The sequence below is a fragment of the Bufo bufo genome, chromosome 5 (assembly GCF_905171765.1).
Source record: "Bufo bufo chromosome 5, aBufBuf1.1, whole genome shotgun sequence".
Classification (NCBI taxonomy): Eukaryota; Metazoa; Chordata; class Amphibia; order Anura; family Bufonidae; genus Bufo; species Bufo bufo.
Genome location: NC_053393.1, coordinates 273,443,770 through 273,466,021, shown reverse-complemented (window position 1 = coordinate 273,466,021; position 22,252 = coordinate 273,443,770). Strand labels below are relative to the sequence as shown.

The window sequence follows — 22,252 nt, the reverse complement described above, 5'->3', positions numbered from 1 at the left end:
GTAGACGCCCTACTTGCTGGTAGAGCCCTCATTTACATATTATAAAACTTCGTTTTATAAAGAATCGGCCGCATGAAAGTAAGTAAGACTATTATATTCTCCTATATCGCGCTATGAGGAATCTAACTATCCAAAAAAAAAAAAAAGAGTTTTGTGGGGTGACAGAAACCCTTTAAGGTTAATAAAGTGTACTAAAAAAATACACGTAGTTCCCATAGTTGTATGAGGGCTTATTGTTTGCGGGACTAGTTGTACTTTATAATGCTACCATTTAATATGGCATGTAGTAGGAAGAGAGAAAAAAAAAATCCAAATGGGGTGGAATTGGAAAACAATTTAAAATAAATTCCGCCGTCATTTTTACAGGTTTTGTTCCCACAGCGTTCTCTCTGCGGCAAAACTGACCTGTGCCCTTCATTCTCTGGGTCAGTACGATTACAATACCACAAATGTATAGTTTTTTTTTTTCAATGTCTAAATAGTGTAAAAATAAATAGGAAGAAACAGCAATGCTGCAAAAGAGTTTTAATGTTATAAATTTTGCGGCCATGGCGAGGGTGTTGCAAAGGCAGGGCCATTGGCCCCAGTAAAAAAAAAAGACTGATATCTATGGCAGCTTTGAGTTGCTGTATATTTCATTCCGGCACACAGGATGCCAGAGGCAGGTAATTTAAGATGAGGCCTGTGCATGGTCATAACTTACATGCCTCCTCTGGCACCAAAGCCCATATTAAGGCCAGCAACATAGATGCCGGCCTTGATAAAACGGGGTAATTTTTTTTTCCTTACCCTAAAAAGTTTTTTGCATCTGAACATCCCATGAATTTAAGCATTTTTTTTTTTTTTTTTTAATAGCGTTCACCATATGGGAACATGATAGTTGTGTAGTGCAATACAGATGCGGCAATACCAAATATATGAAGGGCATTTAATTTCTGCAATTTTAAAGTTGGAGATTTTTTTTTATTCAACAAAACTAACTTTTTTTTTTAAACCATTTACTAGTCGCACTGTACAGCCTTTGCGTACAGTGTGTTATACTGTCAGTGTTATACTGACAGGCACCATCAGTTAATAAAGGTTAATCAGTTTTATGTACCCCAAAATAGTGGCATTAAAAAAATACTTGTCCCACAAAAAATAAGCTCTTATATGGTTACATAAGACGGCAGAAAAAAATAAATAAACTACCGAGTCACTAAAGCCCCCGCCACTCTGGACCTCCACACTGACTCCCGAATCTCCCCCTTCTTCTCCAAGGTTTGTCTTCTTCCTCCTAGCCATGTTCACCTGATTCTCCTCAGCCAACCGTTTGCTTCAGTGGTGATGTGTCACTTGTGGACACATCACTGCTGAAGCAGCAGATGGAAATCCGAAACAGTGGGGAACAGGTAAACACGATCCTTTCAGTATTCCCAGACAACCCATTTACCCAAACTTTGCATTAAATCAATAGAAGTGTGTGTACATTTGGAATAACACCATTTCTGGCCATTACATGACTTGTATTGGGTCTTTTTGTTATCAGTTTTCCCCTGTGCATGTTAATTGTCTAGTTTGCAGTTAACCCAGGGTTGGTGGGTGCAGACTAGCTGCTATCCACTACACACACAAAGCAGAGGAGAATCGGCTTCCTAAATCTTTTCTACTCATTCAGAAGCAACCCTAAAATCGTGAAGGACATTACAGAGAAGTACTGACCTGTATGGTTGTTAATAAAGCACTTGGGCTGAGATATAAACTTCCTATTTAGTTGCAGCAGTCTCTTTCTGTCTCTCAACTCCTGATCACTCCTCCCCTCTCCAGAGATTTGTATTGTGTATAATTTGTATAGATGTGTATAATTTGATACTTCTGTGAGCTGCCCAGTAATAGAGGGATTCAAAGCAAATTCCAAGGAGAAATTTAATAAAGTAGACATTATCTAGTGATTTAGATTTTTGTATTCTGGGTTAACTGTATTTTTTTAATTTTCTAATTGACAAGAAAACTAATTACTAAAGGGAATTTGTCACCTATTAAACCGTTTTCATACACAAAAAGCTGTGGTTCACCTGAATAAAGCACTGTATTTCTGTTGTTGATCAGTTAGGATGTTTTTTTTCTTAACATTCAAATTAGGACTTTGGTGCCATGAGAGTGTCACCATTGCTCTTGTTGCATCAAAGCTCCACTCATTTCTGAGGACTCAGATCAACAAAAGAAAAACAGAACTCAGACTCCCTTTAAAATGGGTTCCCTAATTTGTGTCGTGTGAATGGGCCCTTATAGTTTATCCTAGGCATTTCATCAACTTAAGCTTAAAGGGGTATTCCCATCTCAGACAATAGGGGCATATCGCTAGGATATGCCCCTATTGTCTGATAGGTGGGGGTCCCGAACCTACAATGAGAACGAAGCGGGGAGCGCTGTGGCTGGAGGACCCCGGAAGAAGTTAATGTGAGCACACCGCATATGCGCAGCCCATGCCCCCATTCATTACTATGGGGAAGACCGCAATAGCCGAACCAGCGCTCGACTATTTTCAGCGGCCCCATAGAAATGAATAGAGGGCGGCTGCGCATGCGCAGTGCGCCCTCAGTTTATTTCCCGGCTCCGTTCTCATGGTAGGTGCGGGTCCCAGCACCTATCAGACAGGTGGGACACTCACCTATCCTAGCGATATGCCCATATTGTCTGAGATGGGAAAACCCCTTTAAATGTAATGAGAGAAAGGAAAACACACTTTTCTCACCTCTGTTTTTCTCAATATATAACAGTCTGTTTGTTACTTCCAGAAGTCTTTTTAACTGCTTGCTGTTCAGCTTCCATCCGCTCGCCAACTTTTCAGTAACAAATATTCTTATCATAGTCAGCCATCCTGAATCCTCATGAAGTGTTGAGGAATTTGCCAAGGACACCATTATATCACACAGTGTTAAATTTAGTAATAGATGATCCAGACCATTATGGGAAAGAGATCCATCTTTGTTACTTAAAAAAAAAAAAAAGCAATAAGTGAGAAAGGATGTGATAGAAAAGATGCCCCAAAATTATATTAACTGATCGTGGTTGAATACAAATCTACAGCCTATTAAGCCAATCACTGACCACAGCGGTGACCTAGCTGAACCAGTAATTGTCTCAGTGGTCTTTCCTGTATGTTGAGAGGGGCCAGGAAATAGAGACTGGCATTAGCATGGGAATGGTGTTTTTTTTTTTAAGGAATTACTGTATTTTCCACTTTACAAGACATACTTTGTCGTCGTCCCCCCCCCCCCGCCAAAAGTGGAGGGGAAAAAAAGCAGTTCATCTTATAAAGCGAATAGTGCAATCTTACATGGTCGGCACATCGTCGGCACAGTCAAAGCAACCTGTGGATGTATCAGTTACACATGTTGTAGCTGAGACCAGAAACTCCATCTCGGGAGAGGGGGGGTGAGGGCACGGGCGGTTTGAGGAGGAATGGGGTACCTGGAGGCCAGCACGGCACAGCACTGGCAGAGGGGCCCGGCACAGTCAATGTACGTCATTAAGCCGGCAGCATCACCTCACTCACTTGTCACGCTCTGCCCACTTTCATTAATGAAATAAGCAAAGTGCTACTGACTGACGTGTGTGAGTACTGCTACAGGTTAGAATAGTTTATCAAAGCAGCACCACTGCTAGGGGATGAACTGAATAGACTTTACATGTGATGGCAGCTCTGACTGGGGCCCAGGATAATGGGTCACCAATGACTAACACACAGACATTACTGTAATACAGGAGGAAAGGAGGAGACACTAGTGACCGACACAGACATCAGGGGACACCAATACTATCATAAGGTGCCATACAGGTGTCATGCGCAGATCCCCCCCATAACAGCGTGTCATCCACAGATCCTCATTAGTTCAAAACCCACCAAAAGCAGACCATTTGGTTCAAAATATTGTTCTTGCTTATTTTCCTCCTCAAAAGCCTAGGTGTGTCTTATTAGGCACATCTTATAAAGTGAAAAATATGGTACATTTTATTATTTTACACCATTCTGAGGCTTTCCATTTAAAAAATAATAATTAAATGGTCATTTAACAGAAGCCTTAGAGAGAATATTTAACGAAATAAGGGATTCAGACAAACATATCTGGTCTGCCAGGCAAGCAAAAAGTAATTATGACAACACATAATATGGACATAGGATTAAAATATGTTAACATGCTGCAATTAATGTGCGATGTAAATCCCTGAAATTTAATGAAACAGTAAGTTTACATCAACTATAGGATCTGATCTAAAGTAGTGCTTGACCGTTTGTGAACCCTTCAGAATTTCCTACATTTCTTAATAAATTTGACCTAAATCTACATCAGATATTCACACAAGTCCTAACAGTAGATAAAGATAACCAAATCAAACAAAAGATTGAAAAGTATTAGACTACAGGTGGATTTACACATGCCGATGAGCAGCAGATTGTCAGGAAGGAAGATGTCCTTCCCTAGTCAGCTGCTCGTTGAGGTGAAGCGCTGCATGTCACCTCCACAGTATAAGGACGAGAGAACACTATTGTGATACAGCTGCACTGTTTATGGGCAGATCACCGTTTAGACAGCACGATCTACTGCCCAGAAACAATAATTTAGGGGCCTGCAGGAACGACAGTTTCACTCGTTCATCAAGTGATCGGCTGCACCTTTAGACTAGTAGATTGTGTAAATATACCATGGCACGAACAAAAAAGGAGATATCCAAGGACCCAAGACTTGTTGATGCGTATCAGGCTGAAAAAGGTTATAAAACCATCTCTAAAAAAAGGTTTGGACTCCATCAATCCAGTCAGAAAGATGCACAAATGGGGAGGAAATTCAAGACCATTAACCTCCCCCCCTAGGAGTGGTTGACCAACAAAAGATTACAGAAAGGTGTCTAACAGATGAGCAAATGTCTAAAGAATTTGGTTGGTTCGCCGAATTTTCCAAAAAGATTAGATCCAAACTTATTGCGGCGAATTGCTTTAAAAAAAACAGCTATTTCCTGGCTGCAGAGAGACTGTATAGTGGTGTAGAACACTGTGCCTTCAAATAACACACCTAGGGAGTCTGCTGGGACAGTAAAACAATACAGTCAGCATCAGGGCTGTGGAGTCGGTAGATAAATGCTCCGACTCAGACTCCTCAGTTTTTGGTACTTCCGACTCAGACTCTTCTGTATTTAATATGCGAATGTATTTTATACATTCCTTGAAGGAAAGAAAGGCAACATACATGTCATTACCACAGAACTACTGGCTAGGAAGCTGCTGCCTTCTCCTTTGTGTGCTGATCTTCTGCTGAAGATAGAACAGTGGGAGGATCCAGGAAGGGGCATTATTTTAAAACCTGATTTCCCTAGTAGAATCCCATAGTCATGTTTAAAGTTTAAGCTAACAATCTGAGTTTACAAGTAGTGTTGAGCGAACTTCTGTTTTAAGTTCGGCGTCTAAAGTTCGGCTTCCGGTTAGTGGAGAATCCCGATATGGATTCCGAATTCCGTTGTGGTCCGTGGTAGCAGAATCAATAATGGCCGATTATTGATTCTGCTACCACGGACCACAACGGAATTCGGAATCCATATCGGGATTCTCCGCTAACCGGAAGCCGAACTTTAGACGCCGAACTTAAAACAGGTTCGCTCAACACTATTTACAAGTTTTTATAGCCTTAGTGCTCTTTCACACTTGCGTTCTTGTGTTCCGGCATAGAGTTCCGTCGTCGGGGCTCTATGCCGGAAAAATCCTGATCAGGATTATCCCCATGCATTCTGAATGGAGATAAATCCGTTCAGGATGTCTTCAGTTCAGGACCGGAACATTTTTTGGCCGGAGAAAATACCGCAGCATGCTGCGCTTTTTGCTCCGGTCAAAAATCCTGAACACTTGCCGCAAGGCCGGATCCGGAATTAATGCCCATTGAAAGGCATTAATCCGGATCCAGCCTTAAGCTAAACGTCGTTTCGGCGCATTACCGGATCCGACGTTTAGCTTTTTCTGAATGGTTACCATGGCTGCCAGGACGCTAAAGTCCTGGTTGCCATGGTAAAGTGTAGTGGGGAGCGGGGGAGCAGTATACTTGCCGTCCGTGCGGCTCCCGGGGCGCTTCAGAGTGACGTCAGGGCGCCCCACGCTCATGGATGACGTGTCGCATGGATCACGTCATCCATGCGCATGTGACGCTCTGACGTCATTCTGGAGCGCCCCGGGAGCCGCACGGACGGTAAGTATACTGCTTCCCCGCTCCCCACTACTACTATGGCAACCAGGACTTTAATAGCGTCCTGGGTGCCATAGTAACACTGAACGCATTTTGAAGACGGATCAGTCTTCAAATGCTTTCAGTTCACTTGCGGTGTTACGGATCCGGTGGGCACCTCCAGCAAATGGAGTGCACAACGCAAGTGTGAAAGAGGCCTTAGCTGAATGACAGCAGTTTTTCAAATGGTTTACAGCTTCAGTCTTGAACTATTGACTATCCATTCCCTTCACTTATACAAGTGTCTAGTCCTGCAAAAAACATTTACTTAATCAGTTATCAGTGAGAGGCTAGGTTAACCATGGGCGTTGCGCTCCCTGTAACAGCGGAACACAACACAATGGAAAGTATAAGTATTGCCGCTCCTTAACTGTGCGTTGCGTGCCATATAGTGAAGCATATGAAAAGCATGCTTCTTCATGGTCACTTAACGTGTTCGTTTTGCGGTAACGTGACGCACTGCATGCATTGGCTTTTATTCTTACAGTAGAGAAGTACCGTATTTTTCGCAAAAGTGGGGGAAAAATAGCAGTGCGTCTTATGAGGCGAATGCTGCGACCGTCCGGTGAATAGGCTGAGAGGGAGGAGGGCCTGGGGGTCGGCATCTGTTTCTGTAATGGCAGCGGGGCCCGGTGCAGTCACTGTATTCTACTACACCGGGCCCCGCTCACTGTAGTATACGGTAATCATATCTAACTTGTGGGTATTGTTAAAGTATTCCAATCATCTTAAATCTAGCGCTGTACTACTTACTACTAACTTCTTGGCAGTCAGGAGGCAGGGTGGGCGCTCGTAGCATAGCTCACTACGGTACGTCACGCGCCTGCTCCGCCCACTTTATGAATGAAGGAGGCACCGGGCCCCGCTGCCATTACAGAAACAGATGCCGGCCCCCATTCACTACACAGGGACACTGTTATGGGGATGGATCTGTGGATGACACATAAGATAAGATGCTGTATATGTGTCATCCGCAGATGCCCCCATAACAGTGCCACCCACAGACCACCATTAGTTCAAAACCCACCAAAAGCACACCTTTTGGTTCAAAATATTTTTTTTCTTATTTTCCTCCTCAAAAACCTAGGTGTGTCTTATGGGCAGGTGCATCTTATAGGGCGAAAAATACGGTAATTAATTATAACTTTTTGTGAATTGGGACATTTAAACTCCAGGTACCCAAAATTGCCTCTGACTCCTCGACTCCGACTCCACAGCCCTGGTCAGTATGACATGCATTTGACAGGTGTCACTCTTAGAATTACTGCACACTTCACTTATTTGGGCAGTTATGGGGCCAAACCTAGCCTTCTAACTCAAGTATGAACTCAGCCTTACAGGTCGATGTTAACGTCAAGAAGACGTGCACTCCTTTTACACAATCATCAGCTGACTCCACAAAGATGTCTTCAAAACCTGTTCAGTAAGTTTGTGTTGACGTCACAGATTATTTTGCCCTTCCTCTGATCCGTCAGAACAATAACCCCCTAAAAATGGATCCTGTCTGTGGAGCATCTGCCTTCACTTGGTCAGCAATCCATCAGTATTGCTAAAGCCAAAAATACAGGAGAGGACCCAAAACAGAGATGACACATGAATGGAATATTTGCAAGTCTGTGTTTTGGCTACCAAATCAGAAGTCAATTCTGATGCAAAATAGGGACCATGTCATACAGGCCTTACAGCTGCTACACAGACAGGATCCGTTGTGCGTCTCATTTTTTCTTCCTCCAAAAATATCAGAAGGATCAAATAAATGATGATGTCAACCAGATCAAAAAGGCAAAACAGTGGCCCAATCATGGAGTGGGGAGGGTGGGAACAGCATGAGAAGTCCACAGAGTGGCCGAATGACCGAGTGGTGAGGTGGCAGCAGCATGAGGAGACCACAAAGTGGCCCAGAGGCATAGTGTTGGGGTGGCAGCAGCATGAGGAGACCACAGAGTGGTGAAGTGGTAGCAGCATGACAGTGTTGAGATGGCAGCAGCATGAAGTGTTGAGGTAGCAGCAGCAGTGCTCCAAATGGCGACCAAAATGGTCGCCAATGCGACTTAGAATTGCAAAATGGCGACAAGACTTTGTAGTCTTGTCGCCATTTACACGTAGACCCTCTGCTGCTTTGCCTCTTCAAGAAAAAAAGGCTTTCATCCAGCAGACACGATGCAGACGTCTGCTGGGTGAAGATCCACCCCTCACACTAACCGTCAGAGGGTGGGCGTGGCTTGGGTTCCCACATATTGTGCTCCCGCTTCCAGCAGTCTGGCAAGTTTGGAGTAGTCTTTAACCTCACCCTGATTGGCTAGTAATTTTACCGCCCATCGCTCACCGCCCCTTCACGTGTATTCACTGCTGCATGTACAATGCTCGTTTCTATTGGATGGTTGCGAGTCTCCTCCTGTGTCCTGCTCGCTGATTGGCTTGTGAGTATGGTGGGCAGAAGAGTAGCCTGTGTGTTGTCCCAGCTGTCGTGCACATAGATCCAGAGAAGGGAACTGGCCATGTTATGTGCTGGGTGAGTGCTGTGTGACAACTTTGCAAATAAAGTTACATGTTCTTGTGAAGGGACGTGCTTATAGTGGCCTACATGGTGTATATTGATGTTGACCAGTCCAGACAAACATTTATCTTCAAAATGGAACTCCCTTTTAAACTCCTCTTGCCACACTGCATCAAATTGAAGATGTCTGCTTGCTGTCGGTGAATGCAGACGCTCATGCTTACATCCAAAACCTGCAGTCCAGTGGTACACGCCATGCTTTATCTACACTGATACATTGTAACGGAACCTCAGCTGTAATAAGTAGAAGGTTAAGATAGTTTTCAATGTCCCAGTGGCTGACTGCAAGCAAAGAGAGTTTGAAAATAGTGAGGTATAACAGTGAATAAACGCATATGTACATAGGCTGAAAACCCATCCTGGTGACAGCTGTGGGTTTGTTACAATGTGTCAGTGTAGCTTGGTGCTATACTCCTGGTGAAGTTCAGAGGGGTTGTACCGCAGCGCCTCTTAGTGGCTAAAAAGGTAGGAGAGGAGAACATAGCATCCAAATCTAAATTATGTGCTTTAGGGCTGATGCAAACGACCATATGTATTTTGCGGTCCGCAAAAAATATGGCTGACATCCGTGTGCATTTCGTATTTTGCGGAACGGAACAGCTGGCCACTAACAGAACAGTACTATCCTTGTCCGTAATGCAGACAAACATAGGACATGTACTATTTTTTTCCGGGAATGGAAATACGGAAATGGAATGCATACGGAGTAACTTCCGTTTTTTTGCAGACCCATTGAAGTGAATGTTTCTGCATACGGTCGTCAAAAAAATAAAAATACGAACGGACACGGAAAGAAAATACGTTTGTGTGCATGAGCCCTTACTCTGTCAAGGAAAGTTTTGATTTGGATGAGATTCTCGAAAAAACCGACAAGCAGCGGAGGCCTGCAAGAGAATGAGCCAGGACCCAGCACCTAGGGATTACCAATACAAATTTGGCTAGTCTAACAGGTCATGGAAATTAGTGTACAACCCCTTTAACTGCGTGGGCTGTAGCTTAGAAAACCCCATGCTCCTAAGCTATCCTAGCTATATTATATGTATTTAAAATTTGGCGACTAAATTTTTCAGGTTAGGAGCCAAAGGCTCCTTGATACTTTTTTTAGTCTGGAGCACCGAGCAGCGTGAGAGGACCACAAAGTGGCCCAGTGACAGTGTTGAGGTGGCAGCAGCATGAAGAGACCACAGAGTAGTGATGTGGCAGCAGCATAAGGAGACCACAGAGTGGTCCAGTGACAGAGTGGGGGGCAATACCAGTACCAGCTGAAGATGGTGGCTGGCAGTAGGAGCACCTGGCAGCAGGTGTGGCATCTGGCGGGTGGCAGTATCAGAATAGCGGCTGAAGCAAGTAGCCAAAAGAAACAGGTCTCTTTTGTCAAAGTGTAGGTGTGGCACTATGGATGATCTAGTCTGATGCATTAGGCACTGGTGTTTGAAAATCCTGGCTGACCCACGCCTGATTCATATTCACAAAAGGTCAGTTTCTTCACATTTTGGCCCCCGCAGCACTAAAAACCGTCTCTGATGTCACACTGCTGGCCGGGCAGGAAATCTTGTCCAGGGCAGACTCAGCCAGTTGCGGCCACAAATAGAGTTTGACTGCCCAGTAGTCCAGGGGATCTTCGATGTGGGGTGGCAGGGTGCACTACAAGTATGCCACAACCTGCTGGTTCAGATTCTGCTCTATGTCTAGCTGCTGCTGCTGGTGAGTAGTTTCTTCAGCAGGCGTGAAGAAAACTGCTCATCAGAGACTCTAGACTTAAGTTGCTGCCGATTGAGCTGGTATTGCACCTGCCCCTCCATCCCCCCCAACCCCCAGCAGCCATGTCAGTGGAACGTGAGAGCAGATGGGCCCCCCCCCCGGTCAGACCTGCGTGAGGATGGGCGATGGCGCACATAGGCAGTGGCCAACTGACTACATAGGATGTCTCAATAGTAGTTCAGTTTGTCCTCCCTCTCAGCGGTGTAAAAAAAGGCCACCCATTTTCGACAAGTAGCAAGGGTCTAACATGGTGGAGAGGCAGTAGTCATCCCTCTGCCGAATGGTAACAATTCGGCTATCACTACGCAAGCAACTGAGCATGCATCGGGCCATTTGCGCAAGTGACTCCGAGGGATTCCTTGCCTCCATCTCCACTGCATACTGCTAAAGTGTGTCTGGGTCATCTGCCTCCTCTTCCTCATCAGCCTGTAGCTCCTCTGGCTGCTCCTGCTCCTCCTCTCCTGTCACCTGTGTAGAAAAACCACCCATTTCTCTACACATTGCTTGTGCTCAAATGTCCTCCTCCTCCTCTAGTTCAGTCCCCACAGGGCTCACGTGACAGTGAGATGTAGTCGCCACGTCTCCTGTCCCCTGGCCAGCCAGACTTAGCAGCATCTGTTCCAGGACATGAATCATTGGAATGACGTTGTTCATCCCATACTCCTGGCCTCCTCAAAGGGCCCGAGCAAACAGCAGGTGTCACGACAGGGGAGTATTTCTGTCCGCTTGGATCATTAAGAAATAGTTTATGGCCTCTCTGTTCATATGATCGGTCCAACATATGGAGGGTGGAAATCCAACAGGTGGAAACATTGCATATCAGCCTATGTTGGGGGAAGCCGTTCTGCTGCTGCAGCTCAAGGAGGGTGTGCTTTGCGGAGTACCAGTGGTTGAAGTGCATGCAAAGTTTCCTGGCCATTTTCAGGATGTCTTGCAGATGGGTGAGGACTTCAGGAACAGCTTTACAACCAGATTGAACACGTGCACCATGCAGGGCGCATGGCTCAGCCATCCTTAACGCAGCGCCGACACCATGGTTCTGATTTTGAGTTCTCGAGGGGAAAGCCAGGATTAGATTTCTTGATGAAGGACTCTGAGCAGTTCCTCCCCTGTGTGACTCCGTTCACCTAGACAAACTAGGTGCAGAACAGCGTGACACTGCCGTGCCCTGCACATGTGGTATGCTGGAGGGGCACTGTGAATTGTCCCTGCAGTGGAGGATGAGGACAAGGTGGAGGATGAGGAGGACATTGTCGCAGGAACAACAGCGTGAGATCGTGGAGGCGGAAGTGTTTTCACCTGGCCAAGTTGCAGGTGTTGCTGCGCAGGAACTACATTTACCCAGTGGGCCGTAAAGGACATATATTTTCCTTGACTGTAGTTACAGCTCCACACGTCGGTGCTGCCATGCACTTTGGCAGACACAGACAGGCTCAAGGTCTGGCCCACCTTCTGTTCTACATGTGTGTGCAGGGCTGGTACTGCCTTTTTAGCAAAGAAATGACGGCTTAGGACTCTCCACCTCGGTTCAGCACAAGCCATCCGTTCTCTAAAAGGCGCAGAGTCCACCACTTGGAAAGGGAGGGACTGCAGCACCAGCAACTTGGCCAGGAGCACGTTCAGCTTCTGCGCATACAACGCATACTTCTGTCTCTTGGCAATTGCTTCAGTGATCGATTGCAGATGGAATGACTGACCAGGAGCAGGAGGAGCAGGAGCATCAGGACCAGCAGATGATGTGAAGGACAGACAGCTCCCTTTGGCTGAGGTGGTAGAGCCTTGACTGCCTGAAATTGGGTGCGTTGCGTGCCACTGGGTGATGCAACAGTTGCTGAGGCAGGCTGGAACACCACATCGGAACGACGGTTCTTTGCCTTCTGCCCACAAATTCGGCAAATGGCCTTGTTCACCTCCTCCGGCGACCTAACAAAAATATTGCCACACCGCCGAGTATGGCATTTTCCCCCAACACTCCGCGCTGACTGCCTGCTACTGCTGCCTCCGTGAACCCCTGCACCTCTACTTTCCGCACTGGTAGGCTCCTGCGAAGCGGTTAGTCTACCCTGGGCACGTTTGGCTCCTCACCTCCCACTGCTGCCACCCCGCTGGCTCAGGCGCTGCCTCACGCGAAGCTGCCACCCTCTTCTCCTGATGAAGTCCCTTCTTCACCACGCTACCAAGTGCAATCGGCTACATCATTATCATCATCACCTGTTACTGTCTGCACGTCACTGATGTCCCCCTCAGTGGTCTCAGGGACAGGGGCCTGACCGCTCTCGCAACACCTGCTCCCACGCGACTCATTATCACCACTTGCCCACCTACCGGAGGAAGCGGCAGATGTCTCCTCCAGATCTTGGCTGGACAGTAGCTGCTGACTGTCCTCTAGTAGCTCGTCCTCGCTGAAAAGTGGAGCCGAGCCTACGGCATATAATACTTCTCGCCCTTAGGGAACTGAAAATGACAGAGGAAGGTTCAGGATAGATGGGGGCACAGGGCCTGCTCCTGGGCTATGCCAACTAAGAGTCAAGTCAGAGGAACCCAGCGACTCTTGGCTGGGGAGGGGGGGGTCTGATGTCACTTGCGACGAAGTCAAAGACAGAGTCAACCATTCAAGCACCACTGGGTTGCTGGTCAATACACGACCGCTAGATGACACCGGGAGCTCGGGCATCTCGCTGCGACTCCTGCTGCCCCCCCCCCCTTCTGCTGCATGCGACAAACATTTTGCCCACTGCCCGTTCCCTTTGAAGAGCCCGTCACCTGTCTGTCTGACATATTGTATAATAAAATGAAATTAAAATAATACCGCCCAAAAAAGGCTGTAGTACAATGTAACTTCATCGCTGAATGCCAATAATTACATATTTTTTCCTTCTCCCCCCTCCCCCCATTTCTACACCCCCCCAAAAAAATATAACAATCACAATTCACCACCGAACGGCTAATGGGACGTACGTATATTTCCTAGCACTGTCCCTAGCGCCTGATGACGTCTCTCCCAGCACCAAGTACACTGGAAAATGACAGAATCCAAAATGGCTGATGCTATGACATCACAGGGGGCTGGCTGGCTGCTGATTGGCTGTATGCATGGCATTGTGGGTGATCCCTTGTTTCCAGAGTTCTTTGCTCTATGTCCTAACATGTGCAGCAGCCATTTTAGGAAAAAATGCGATTTGTTACCACGAAGGGAGAGGAAATGCGGCTTCGGTGCGAATTAAATTTTTCCTGAAATTCAGATCGAATTCCACTTAGTCAACTTCGATTCGCTCATCTCTAGTGTGTAATAGTGTGAGGTAACCTCTAATCAATTAAAGGGCTTTCTCCACCATCAGTAGGACACTGAACAACAATGATGTGCATGGCAGGATAGAAAGGAGAAAGCTGCTGTCGTCCAAAAAGAAAATTTCTGCCCATCTGCAGTTTGCTAAAAATCACATGGACAAGCCAAAACGCTATTAGATAAATGTTCTGTGGGCGAATGAGACCAAAATAGAACTTTTGGTTTGACCGAGAAGATTTATGTTTGAAGAACATGACAGCACCTGTGAGAGAACAGACTAGATAATTTTAGGGTGGGATTACTGCCTGCAAGGCCAAGTCCTGAGCAGAAGCTAGATCCAAATCTAGAATGTTGATACAACGTGCTTTGAGAGCTTCAGGTAACTGCTCTACAAATTTGGTCAATTGTGGCACAGCCATTTCTGCCCAGGAAGCAGCTATAGCCCTTGTGGAGAGGGCCGAAAACCCTGAAGGAACCTGAAGATCTGCTGAAGAGTAGGCTAGACTTATAGTTCTCATTATCCATCGGGCAATCGTACGGCTAGTAACTTTCAGACCCTTGTTTGGACCCTGAAATTAAACAAATAATGGAGGGGGCTTTCCTCCACTCTTTCGTTAAGTCTAAGTTAGGGTTGGGGGATATCAAAAATATTGTTGCCCCCATACATTATAATGTCTCCTTGATGCCCCAATGCAGTAATATCTCTTAGGGTACTGTCACACTTGCATTAAACTTTTCCGGTATTTAGTTCTGTCCTAGTTTTATCCCAATGCATTCTGAATGGAGAGCAATCAGTTCAGTATGCATCAGGATGTCTTCAGTTCAGTCACTGTACTTTTTTTGATGGAGAAAATACTGCAGCATGCCTAAATACCTAAAATTAAATGCCCAAAAAAGTGTGCATTCCGCAATTTATGGAATGTGCGGCCCTTAATAGAACAGTCCTATCCTATTTTTTAGGGGAGAAGGAGACAAAATAAAAATGGAGAATCGTGTGTTTTTTTAAAAATTTGCTGTTACGGTGTTCACCACATAGGAGACATTTTTCAATACTTTAATAGTTTGGACTTTTTCAGACGTAGCGATACCAATTTTTTTTTATTGCTTATATTTTTTTAATGTAAATTGGGAAAGGGGGTATAACTTTTTTTATTTTTTACTTTATTTGATAACTATTAGCCCTCTTATGGGGCTAGAACCTGGGATCTTTTCATCCCTTGTCCTATTCACCCTTATAAAAGATCTATTAGGGTGCATAAGATCTCACACCGTCCCACAAAGCAGCAGGGAGCTTACCATGGCAGCCATGGATGACTTCAGTAGCGTCCTGGCTGCCATGGTAACCGTTTGGAGCCCTGAGATTTCACTGCTGGGGCTCCGATCAGAAGCTACCACTCCACCACCAATGAAGAGGGGAGGGGACCCTGTGGCCACTGCCAGCAATGATTATAATTTGTGGGGCTTAGGTGCACTGCACCACCAATTATTATAATTTATAATACTGGGGTATGGGGGGGTATTAACCCCATAATACAAATATAGACTGCGGGTCCCAGCCATATCACAGTAGGCACTCGGCCTCAATGACAGGGATCCCGCCGAACCGTGCCAATTAACGGCGCAGGTGCCGCATTTGCGGGGTAAATTGCATGGGTTTCGCGGGATCGCCACTTCCTGTCATTGAGACCGGGTGCCGGGTATGTGAAACGGCCGGCACCCGCAGTCTATATTTGCATTGAGGGTAATTCTCATTGGTGGCGCAGCGACCACAGCCCCTCCCCTCCTCCTCACTATTACCTTCTCATTGGTGGCGCAGAAGCCGGATCACAGTGGGGAGGGACTCTCTCCTTTTCCACTGTGCCGGCTGTAATGTGCACCGGACGTTTTAGAGGCATTCAGCACTGACGTGCGACTGCCCCTATGATGTCACTAAAATACCACGGTAATTAAGAAATGGCAATATCGCCGTTTCTTAATACCGCGGTATACCGTTAATACGGGTTTATTGCCCAACCCTAGTCAAGTATTTACACACACATCTCCTTACATTTAGCGTATGGAAATTTTCCTCCTCTTCGTTTTTGGGATTCTGTCAGAAGGAGGGTAAAATAATTTCTTGGGAACTGTGGAAATTAGAAACCACCTTAGGTAGAAAAGCAGGGTCCGGTATCAACACAATTCTGTCCTCCAAGATAAAGGTATAAAGAGGGGAAGCTACCCACCTGGCTTATGTAAATAGCTAACAGGGTCCCTAAGGGGCAGGGATCAACCGATAATGATTTTTTAGGGCCGATACCGATAATTTGTGAACTTTCAGGCAGATAGCCGATAACTATATACCGATATTCTGTGAAATTTCATTTAAAAAATAAAATCCTACACACATTTGCTGAAAATGAATATTTTTATTGTTAACCACCTCCCAACCGCCTAACGCACGGATGCGTCCTGGAGGCGGTCGATTCATTCCTCCTGGAGACGCGAGATTTCCTGTGAACGCGCGCACACAGGCGCGCGCGTTCACAGGATCAGAAGGTAAGCGAGTGGATCTCCAGCCTGCCAGCGGCGATCGTTCGCTGGCAGGCTGGAGATGCGATTTTTTTTTTTAACCCCTAACAGTTATATTAGACGCTGTTTTGATAACAGCGTCTAATATACCTGCTACCTGGTCCTCTGGTGGTCCCTTTTGCTTGGATCGACCACCAGAGGACACAGGCAGCTCAGTAATAAGTAGCACCAAACACCACTACACTACACCCCCCCCCCCCCCCCCCCCCCCCGTCACTTATTAACCCCTGATCAGGGAGTATATTTATGGGGTGATCACCCCCCTGTCATTGATCACCCCCTTGTAAGGCTCCATTCAGACGTCCGTATGATTTTTACGGATCCACTGATACATGGATCGGATCCGCAAAACACATACGGACATCTGAATGGAGCCTTACAGGGGGGTGATCAATGATGGGGGTGATCACCCCATATAGACTCCCTGATCACCCCCCTGTCATTGATCACCCCCCTGTAGGGCTCCATTCAGACATTTTTTTGGCCCAAGTTAACGCAAATTTTTTCTTTTTTTTTCTTACAAAGTCTCATATTCCACCAACTTGTGGCAAAAAATAAAATCTCACATGAACTCACCATACCCCTCACGGAATCCAAATGCGTAAAATTTTTTAGACATTTATATTTCAGACTTCTTCTCACGCTTTAGGGCTCCTAAAATGCCAGGGCAGTATAAATACCCCACATGTGACCCCATTTCGGAAAGTAGACACCCCAAGGTATTCGCTGAGGGGCATATTGAGTCCATGAAAAATTGAAATTTTTGTCCCAAGTTAGCGGAAAGGGAGACTGAGAAAAAAAAAAAAAAAAAAAATCAATTTCCGCTAACTTGTGGCAAAAAATTTATAAATTCTATGAACTCGCCATGCCCCTCATTGAATACCTTGGGGTGTCTACTAACTACCCCACAAGTGACCCCATTTTGAAAAGAAGACACCCCAAGGTATTTCGTGATGGGCATAGTGAGTTCATGGAAGTTTTTATTTTTTGTCACACGTTAGTGGAATATGAGACTTTGTAAGAAAAAAAATAAAAAGAAAAAATCATCATTTTCCGCTAACTTGTGACAAAAAATTAAAAATTCTAGGAACTCGCCATGCCCCTCACGGAATACCTTGGGGTGACTTCTTTCCAAAATGGGGTCACTTGTGGGTTAGTTATACTGCCCTGGCATTCTAGGGGCCCTAATGTGTGGCAAGTAGTTTGAAATCAAAATCTGTAAAAAATGGCCGGTGAAATCCGAAAGGTGCTCTTTGGAATGTGGGCCCCTTTGCCCACCTAGGCTGCAAAAAAGTGTCACACACATGGTATTGCCGTACTCAGGAGAAGTTGGGCAATGTGTTTTGGGGTGTCATTTTACATATACCCATGCTGGGTGAGATAAATATCTTGGTCAAATGCCAACTTTGTATAAAAAAAAATTGGAAAAGTTGTCTTTTGCCAAGATATTTCTCTCACCCAGCATGGGTATATGTAAAATACACCCCAAAACACATTGCCCAACTTCTCTTGAGTACGGCAATACCAGGTGTGACACTTTTGCAGCCTAGGTGGGCAAAGGGGCCCACATTCCAAAGAGCATCTTTCGGATTTCACCGGCCATTTTTTAGATTTTGATTTCAAACTACTTCGCACGCATTTGGGCCCCTAAAATGCCAGGGCAGTACAACTATCCCACAAGGGACCCCATTTTGGAAAGAAGACACCCCAAGGTATTTCGTGATGGGCATAGTGAGTTCATGGAAGTTTTTATTTTTTGTCACAAGTTAGTGAAATATGAGACTGTTTTTTATTTTATTTATATTTTATTTATTTTTTACAATTTTCCGCTAACTTGTGACAAAAAATAAAAAGTTCTATGAACTCACTATGCCCATCAGCGAATACCTTAGGGTGTCTACTTTCCGAAATGGGGTCATTTGTGGGGTGTTTGTACTGTCTGGGCATTGTAGAACCTCAGGAAACATGACAGGTGCTCAGAAAGTCACAGCTGCTTCAAAAAGCGGAAATTCACATTTTTGTACCATAGTTTGTAAACGCTATAACTTTTACCCAAACCATTTTTTTTTTTACCCAAACTTTTTTTTTTTATCAAAGACATGTAGAACAATAAATTTAGAGAAAAATTTATATATGGATGTCGTTTTTTTTGCAAAATTGTACAACTGAAAGTGAAAAATGTCATTTTTTGCCAAAAAATCGTTAAATTTCGATTAATAACAAAAAAAGTAAAAATGTCAGCAATGAAATACCACCAAATGAAAGCTCTATTAGTGAGAAGAAAAGGAGGTAAAATTCATTTGGGTGGTAAGTTGCATGACCGAGCAATAAATGGTGAAAGTAGTGTAGTGCAGAAGTGTATAAAGTGGTCTGGTCATTAAGGGTGTTTAAAGAGGACCTTTCACCTGTATAAACTATGTGAACTGAGTATGCTGCCATATAGAGCGGGATCTCACTGCACTTACTAGTATCCCCGGGCGCCGCTCCGTTCTCCCGTTATGCCCTCCGGTACCTTTGCTTCTTAAGTTATAGTAGGCGGGTCTTCTCTTGTCCTGTGGGCGTCTCATTCTCCTAGGCTGCAGCGCTGGCTAATCGCAGCGCACAGCTCACAGCCTGGGAGGTTTTTTTCTCCCAGGCTGTGAGCTGTGCGCTGCAATTGGCTGGCGCTGCAGCCTAGGAGAAGGAGACACCCACAGGACAAGAGAAGACCCGCCTACTATAACTTAAGAAGCAAAGGTACCGGAGGGCATAACGGGAGAACGGAGCGGCGCCCGGGGATAATAGTAAGTGCAGTGAGATCCCCGGGCGCCGCTCTATATGGCAGCATACTCAGTTCACATCGTTTATACAGGTGAAAGGTCCTCTTTAAGCTAGGGGAGCTGAGGTGGTTAATGTGTATTTTTTATTTTTTTTTGTAAATCTTTCTTTTTTATTTATACTAAATATTTTGGTGTTTATTTTTTACTAACTTTTAACCCCCTTAGGGACTAGAGCCCTTGTCCTATTCACCCTGATAGATCTCTATCAGGGTGAATAGGATCTCACACTGTCCCTGCTGCTCTGTGCACACAGCAGCATGGAGCTTACCATGGCAGCCAGGGCTTCAATAGCGTCCTGGCTGCCATGGTAACTGATCGGAGCCCCAGGCTGACACTGCTGGGGCTCCGATCGGAGGAGGAGGGGAGAGGGGATCCTGTAGCCACTGCCACCAATGATTAAAACTGGGGGGGCTTGGGTGGGGGGCGCACTGCGCCACCAATGTTTTTCATACGGGGGTGGCTTGGGGGGCGCACTGCGCCACCAATGAACATAAATCTCTCATTTATTCATATACAGGAGGCGGGAGCTGGCTGCAGAATCACATAGCCGGCTCCTGACCTCTAAGAGCGGTAGCTGCGATCCGCGGCACCTAAGGGGTTAACTACCGCAGATCGCAGCTACCGCTCATAGAGGTCGGGAGACGGCTATGTGATTCTGCAGCCAACTCCAGCCTCCTGTTCAATTTGAATGAATGAGTGAGTTAACATCATTGGTGGCGCAGTGGCCACAGCCCCTCCCCTCCTCTTGTCTTCTCTTCTCTCATTGGTGGCAGCGGCAGCACAGGGGGAGGGAGACACTGCTTCCTTCTCCCCTGTGCTGCTGAGGGAACACAGAGCGCTGAGCAGCGCGATCTGTGTTCCCCATACGTTATCGGTATATCGACAAAATAGATGCAGATACCGATAACGGTCAAAATCCTGAATATCGGCCAATAATATCGGTAAAACCAAAATATTAAGTATAAATAAAAAAGATTTACAACAAAAAATAAATAAATACACATTAACAATAAACATATTCATTTTCAGCAGATGTGTGTAGGATTTAAAAAAAAAAAAAAAAAAAAAAATGAAATTTCACAGAATATCGGTATAAATTATCGACTATCGGCCTGAAAGTTCACAAATTATCGTTATCAGCCAGAAAAAATCAATATCGGTCGATCCCTACCGATAACGCTCTGTGTTCCCTCAGCAGCACAGGGGAGAAGGAAACAGTGTCTCCCTCCCCCTGTGCGGCTGCTGCTGCTGCCGCCAATGAGAGGAAGGAGGACAAGATAAGGGGAGGGGCTATGGTCACTGCACCACCAATGAAGATAACTCATATACAGGAGGCGTGAGCTGGCTGCAGAATCACATAGCCGGCCCCGGACCTCTATGAGCAATAGCTGCGATATTTAACCCCTCAGGTGCCGCGGATCGAAGCTACCGCTCATAGAGGTCGGGAGCCGGCTATGTGATTCTGCAGCTAGCTCCCGTCTCCTGTATATGAATAAATGAGAGATTTATGTTCATTGGTGGTGCAGTGCGCCCCCCACCGCAGTATTAATCATTGGTGGCAGTGGTCACAGGATCCCCTCTCCCCTGCTCCTCCGATTGGAGCCCCAGCAGTGTAATCCTGGGGCTCCGATCAGATACCATGGCAGCCAGGACGCTAGTGAAGCCCTGGCTGCCATGGTAAGCTCCATGATGCTGTGTGCACAAAGCACAGGGCAGCAGGGACAGTGTGAGCTCCTATTCACCCTGATAGAGATCTATCAGGGTGAATAGGACAAGGGTTCTAGTCCCTAAGGGGGCTAAAAGTTAGTAAAAAAAAAAACAAAACAAAAAAAACCCACATCAAAATATTACATATAAATTAAAGAGAAAAAATAAAATAAAATGTATAATATATATATATATATATATATATATTTATATTAATTACACATATATACACACACACACACACACACACACATTAACAATAAACATAAATTTTCAGCAGATTTGTGTAGGAATTTTATTTTTTTTTTAAATAAAAATTACCAGAATATCGGTATAAATTATCGGCTATCAGCCTCAAAGTTCACAAATTATCGGTATCGGCCCTAAAAAATCTATATCGGTCGATCCCTACTCCCTTTAATCCTAGAATTCACATCGCCTCCCTTAGAGGGGTCATTCTGGACTTGCTGAATTCCCCTATCGTTTGTTGTATAGACAGAAGCTTCCCCATTGGGAGGTAGGACTTTTGGGATAAGGAATCTAGCTGAATTCCCAGGAAAATGCATTGGTAACTCAGCAGACACGATTTTTCCCCGTTTATAATCCAGCCCAAGTTCATTAATGTCTTCAACACCTCCTGAACTTCAGCTGAAAGGGAACCTGGAGACTGCCCCACCACTAGCAGGTCGTCTAGATAAGGAATAATAATGTCTGACCACCTTATTTGTGCCATCACCTCCGCCATCAATTTCGCAAATATTCTGGGTGCCTGCGATATTCCAAAGGGGAGGGCTCTGAACTGATGGTGGACAACTAACCTTTTTCACCTGTACTGCCACCCTGAGATATTTTTGAGACGAGGGCTGTGTGGGTATGGTAATAGGAGTCCTTGATATCTAGGACGCCATGATATCTGTGACGCCACGACACAGTTGGGAAACAAATGAAGAATTGACAATATCGATTCCATGTAAAAGTTTTGGTATGTTAGATATAGATTCAGGTCCTTTAGGTTTATTATAGTCCGATAGGACCAATTTGGTTTGGGGACTATAAAGGGCATTGAATAAAACCCCTCTCCTATTTCTTTTGTTGGAACTGGTACTAGAACCGATTTGTCAATTAGGCTTATTATTTCTCCTAATAATGCCATCTGTTTTGGAGAGGGACGATTGAAGGCTTTCATTTTTAACCTTTCTGGTGGTGAGGGTCTTTTGAATTCCAACCGGTAGCCTTTTATAATATCCTTTACCCATGTACTTGATGTTATACTTTGCCAGGCTTGAAAACAAAGACAGACCCC

At 45.3% G+C, this 22,252-nt stretch overlaps 1 protein-coding gene across 1 annotated transcript in view; it reads right to left on the bottom strand.

Moving 5' to 3' along the window:
• Positions 1-22,252, bottom strand: part of TEX10 (testis expressed 10) — a 196,880-nt gene that overhangs the window by 117,064 nt on the left and 57,564 nt on the right. The window contains exon 5 of the mRNA XM_040432491.1: positions 2,735-2,973. Within this exon, the coding sequence (XP_040288425.1) occupies positions 2,735-2,973 (239 nt within the window). The remainder of the gene's footprint in view (positions 1-2,734; positions 2,974-22,252) is intronic.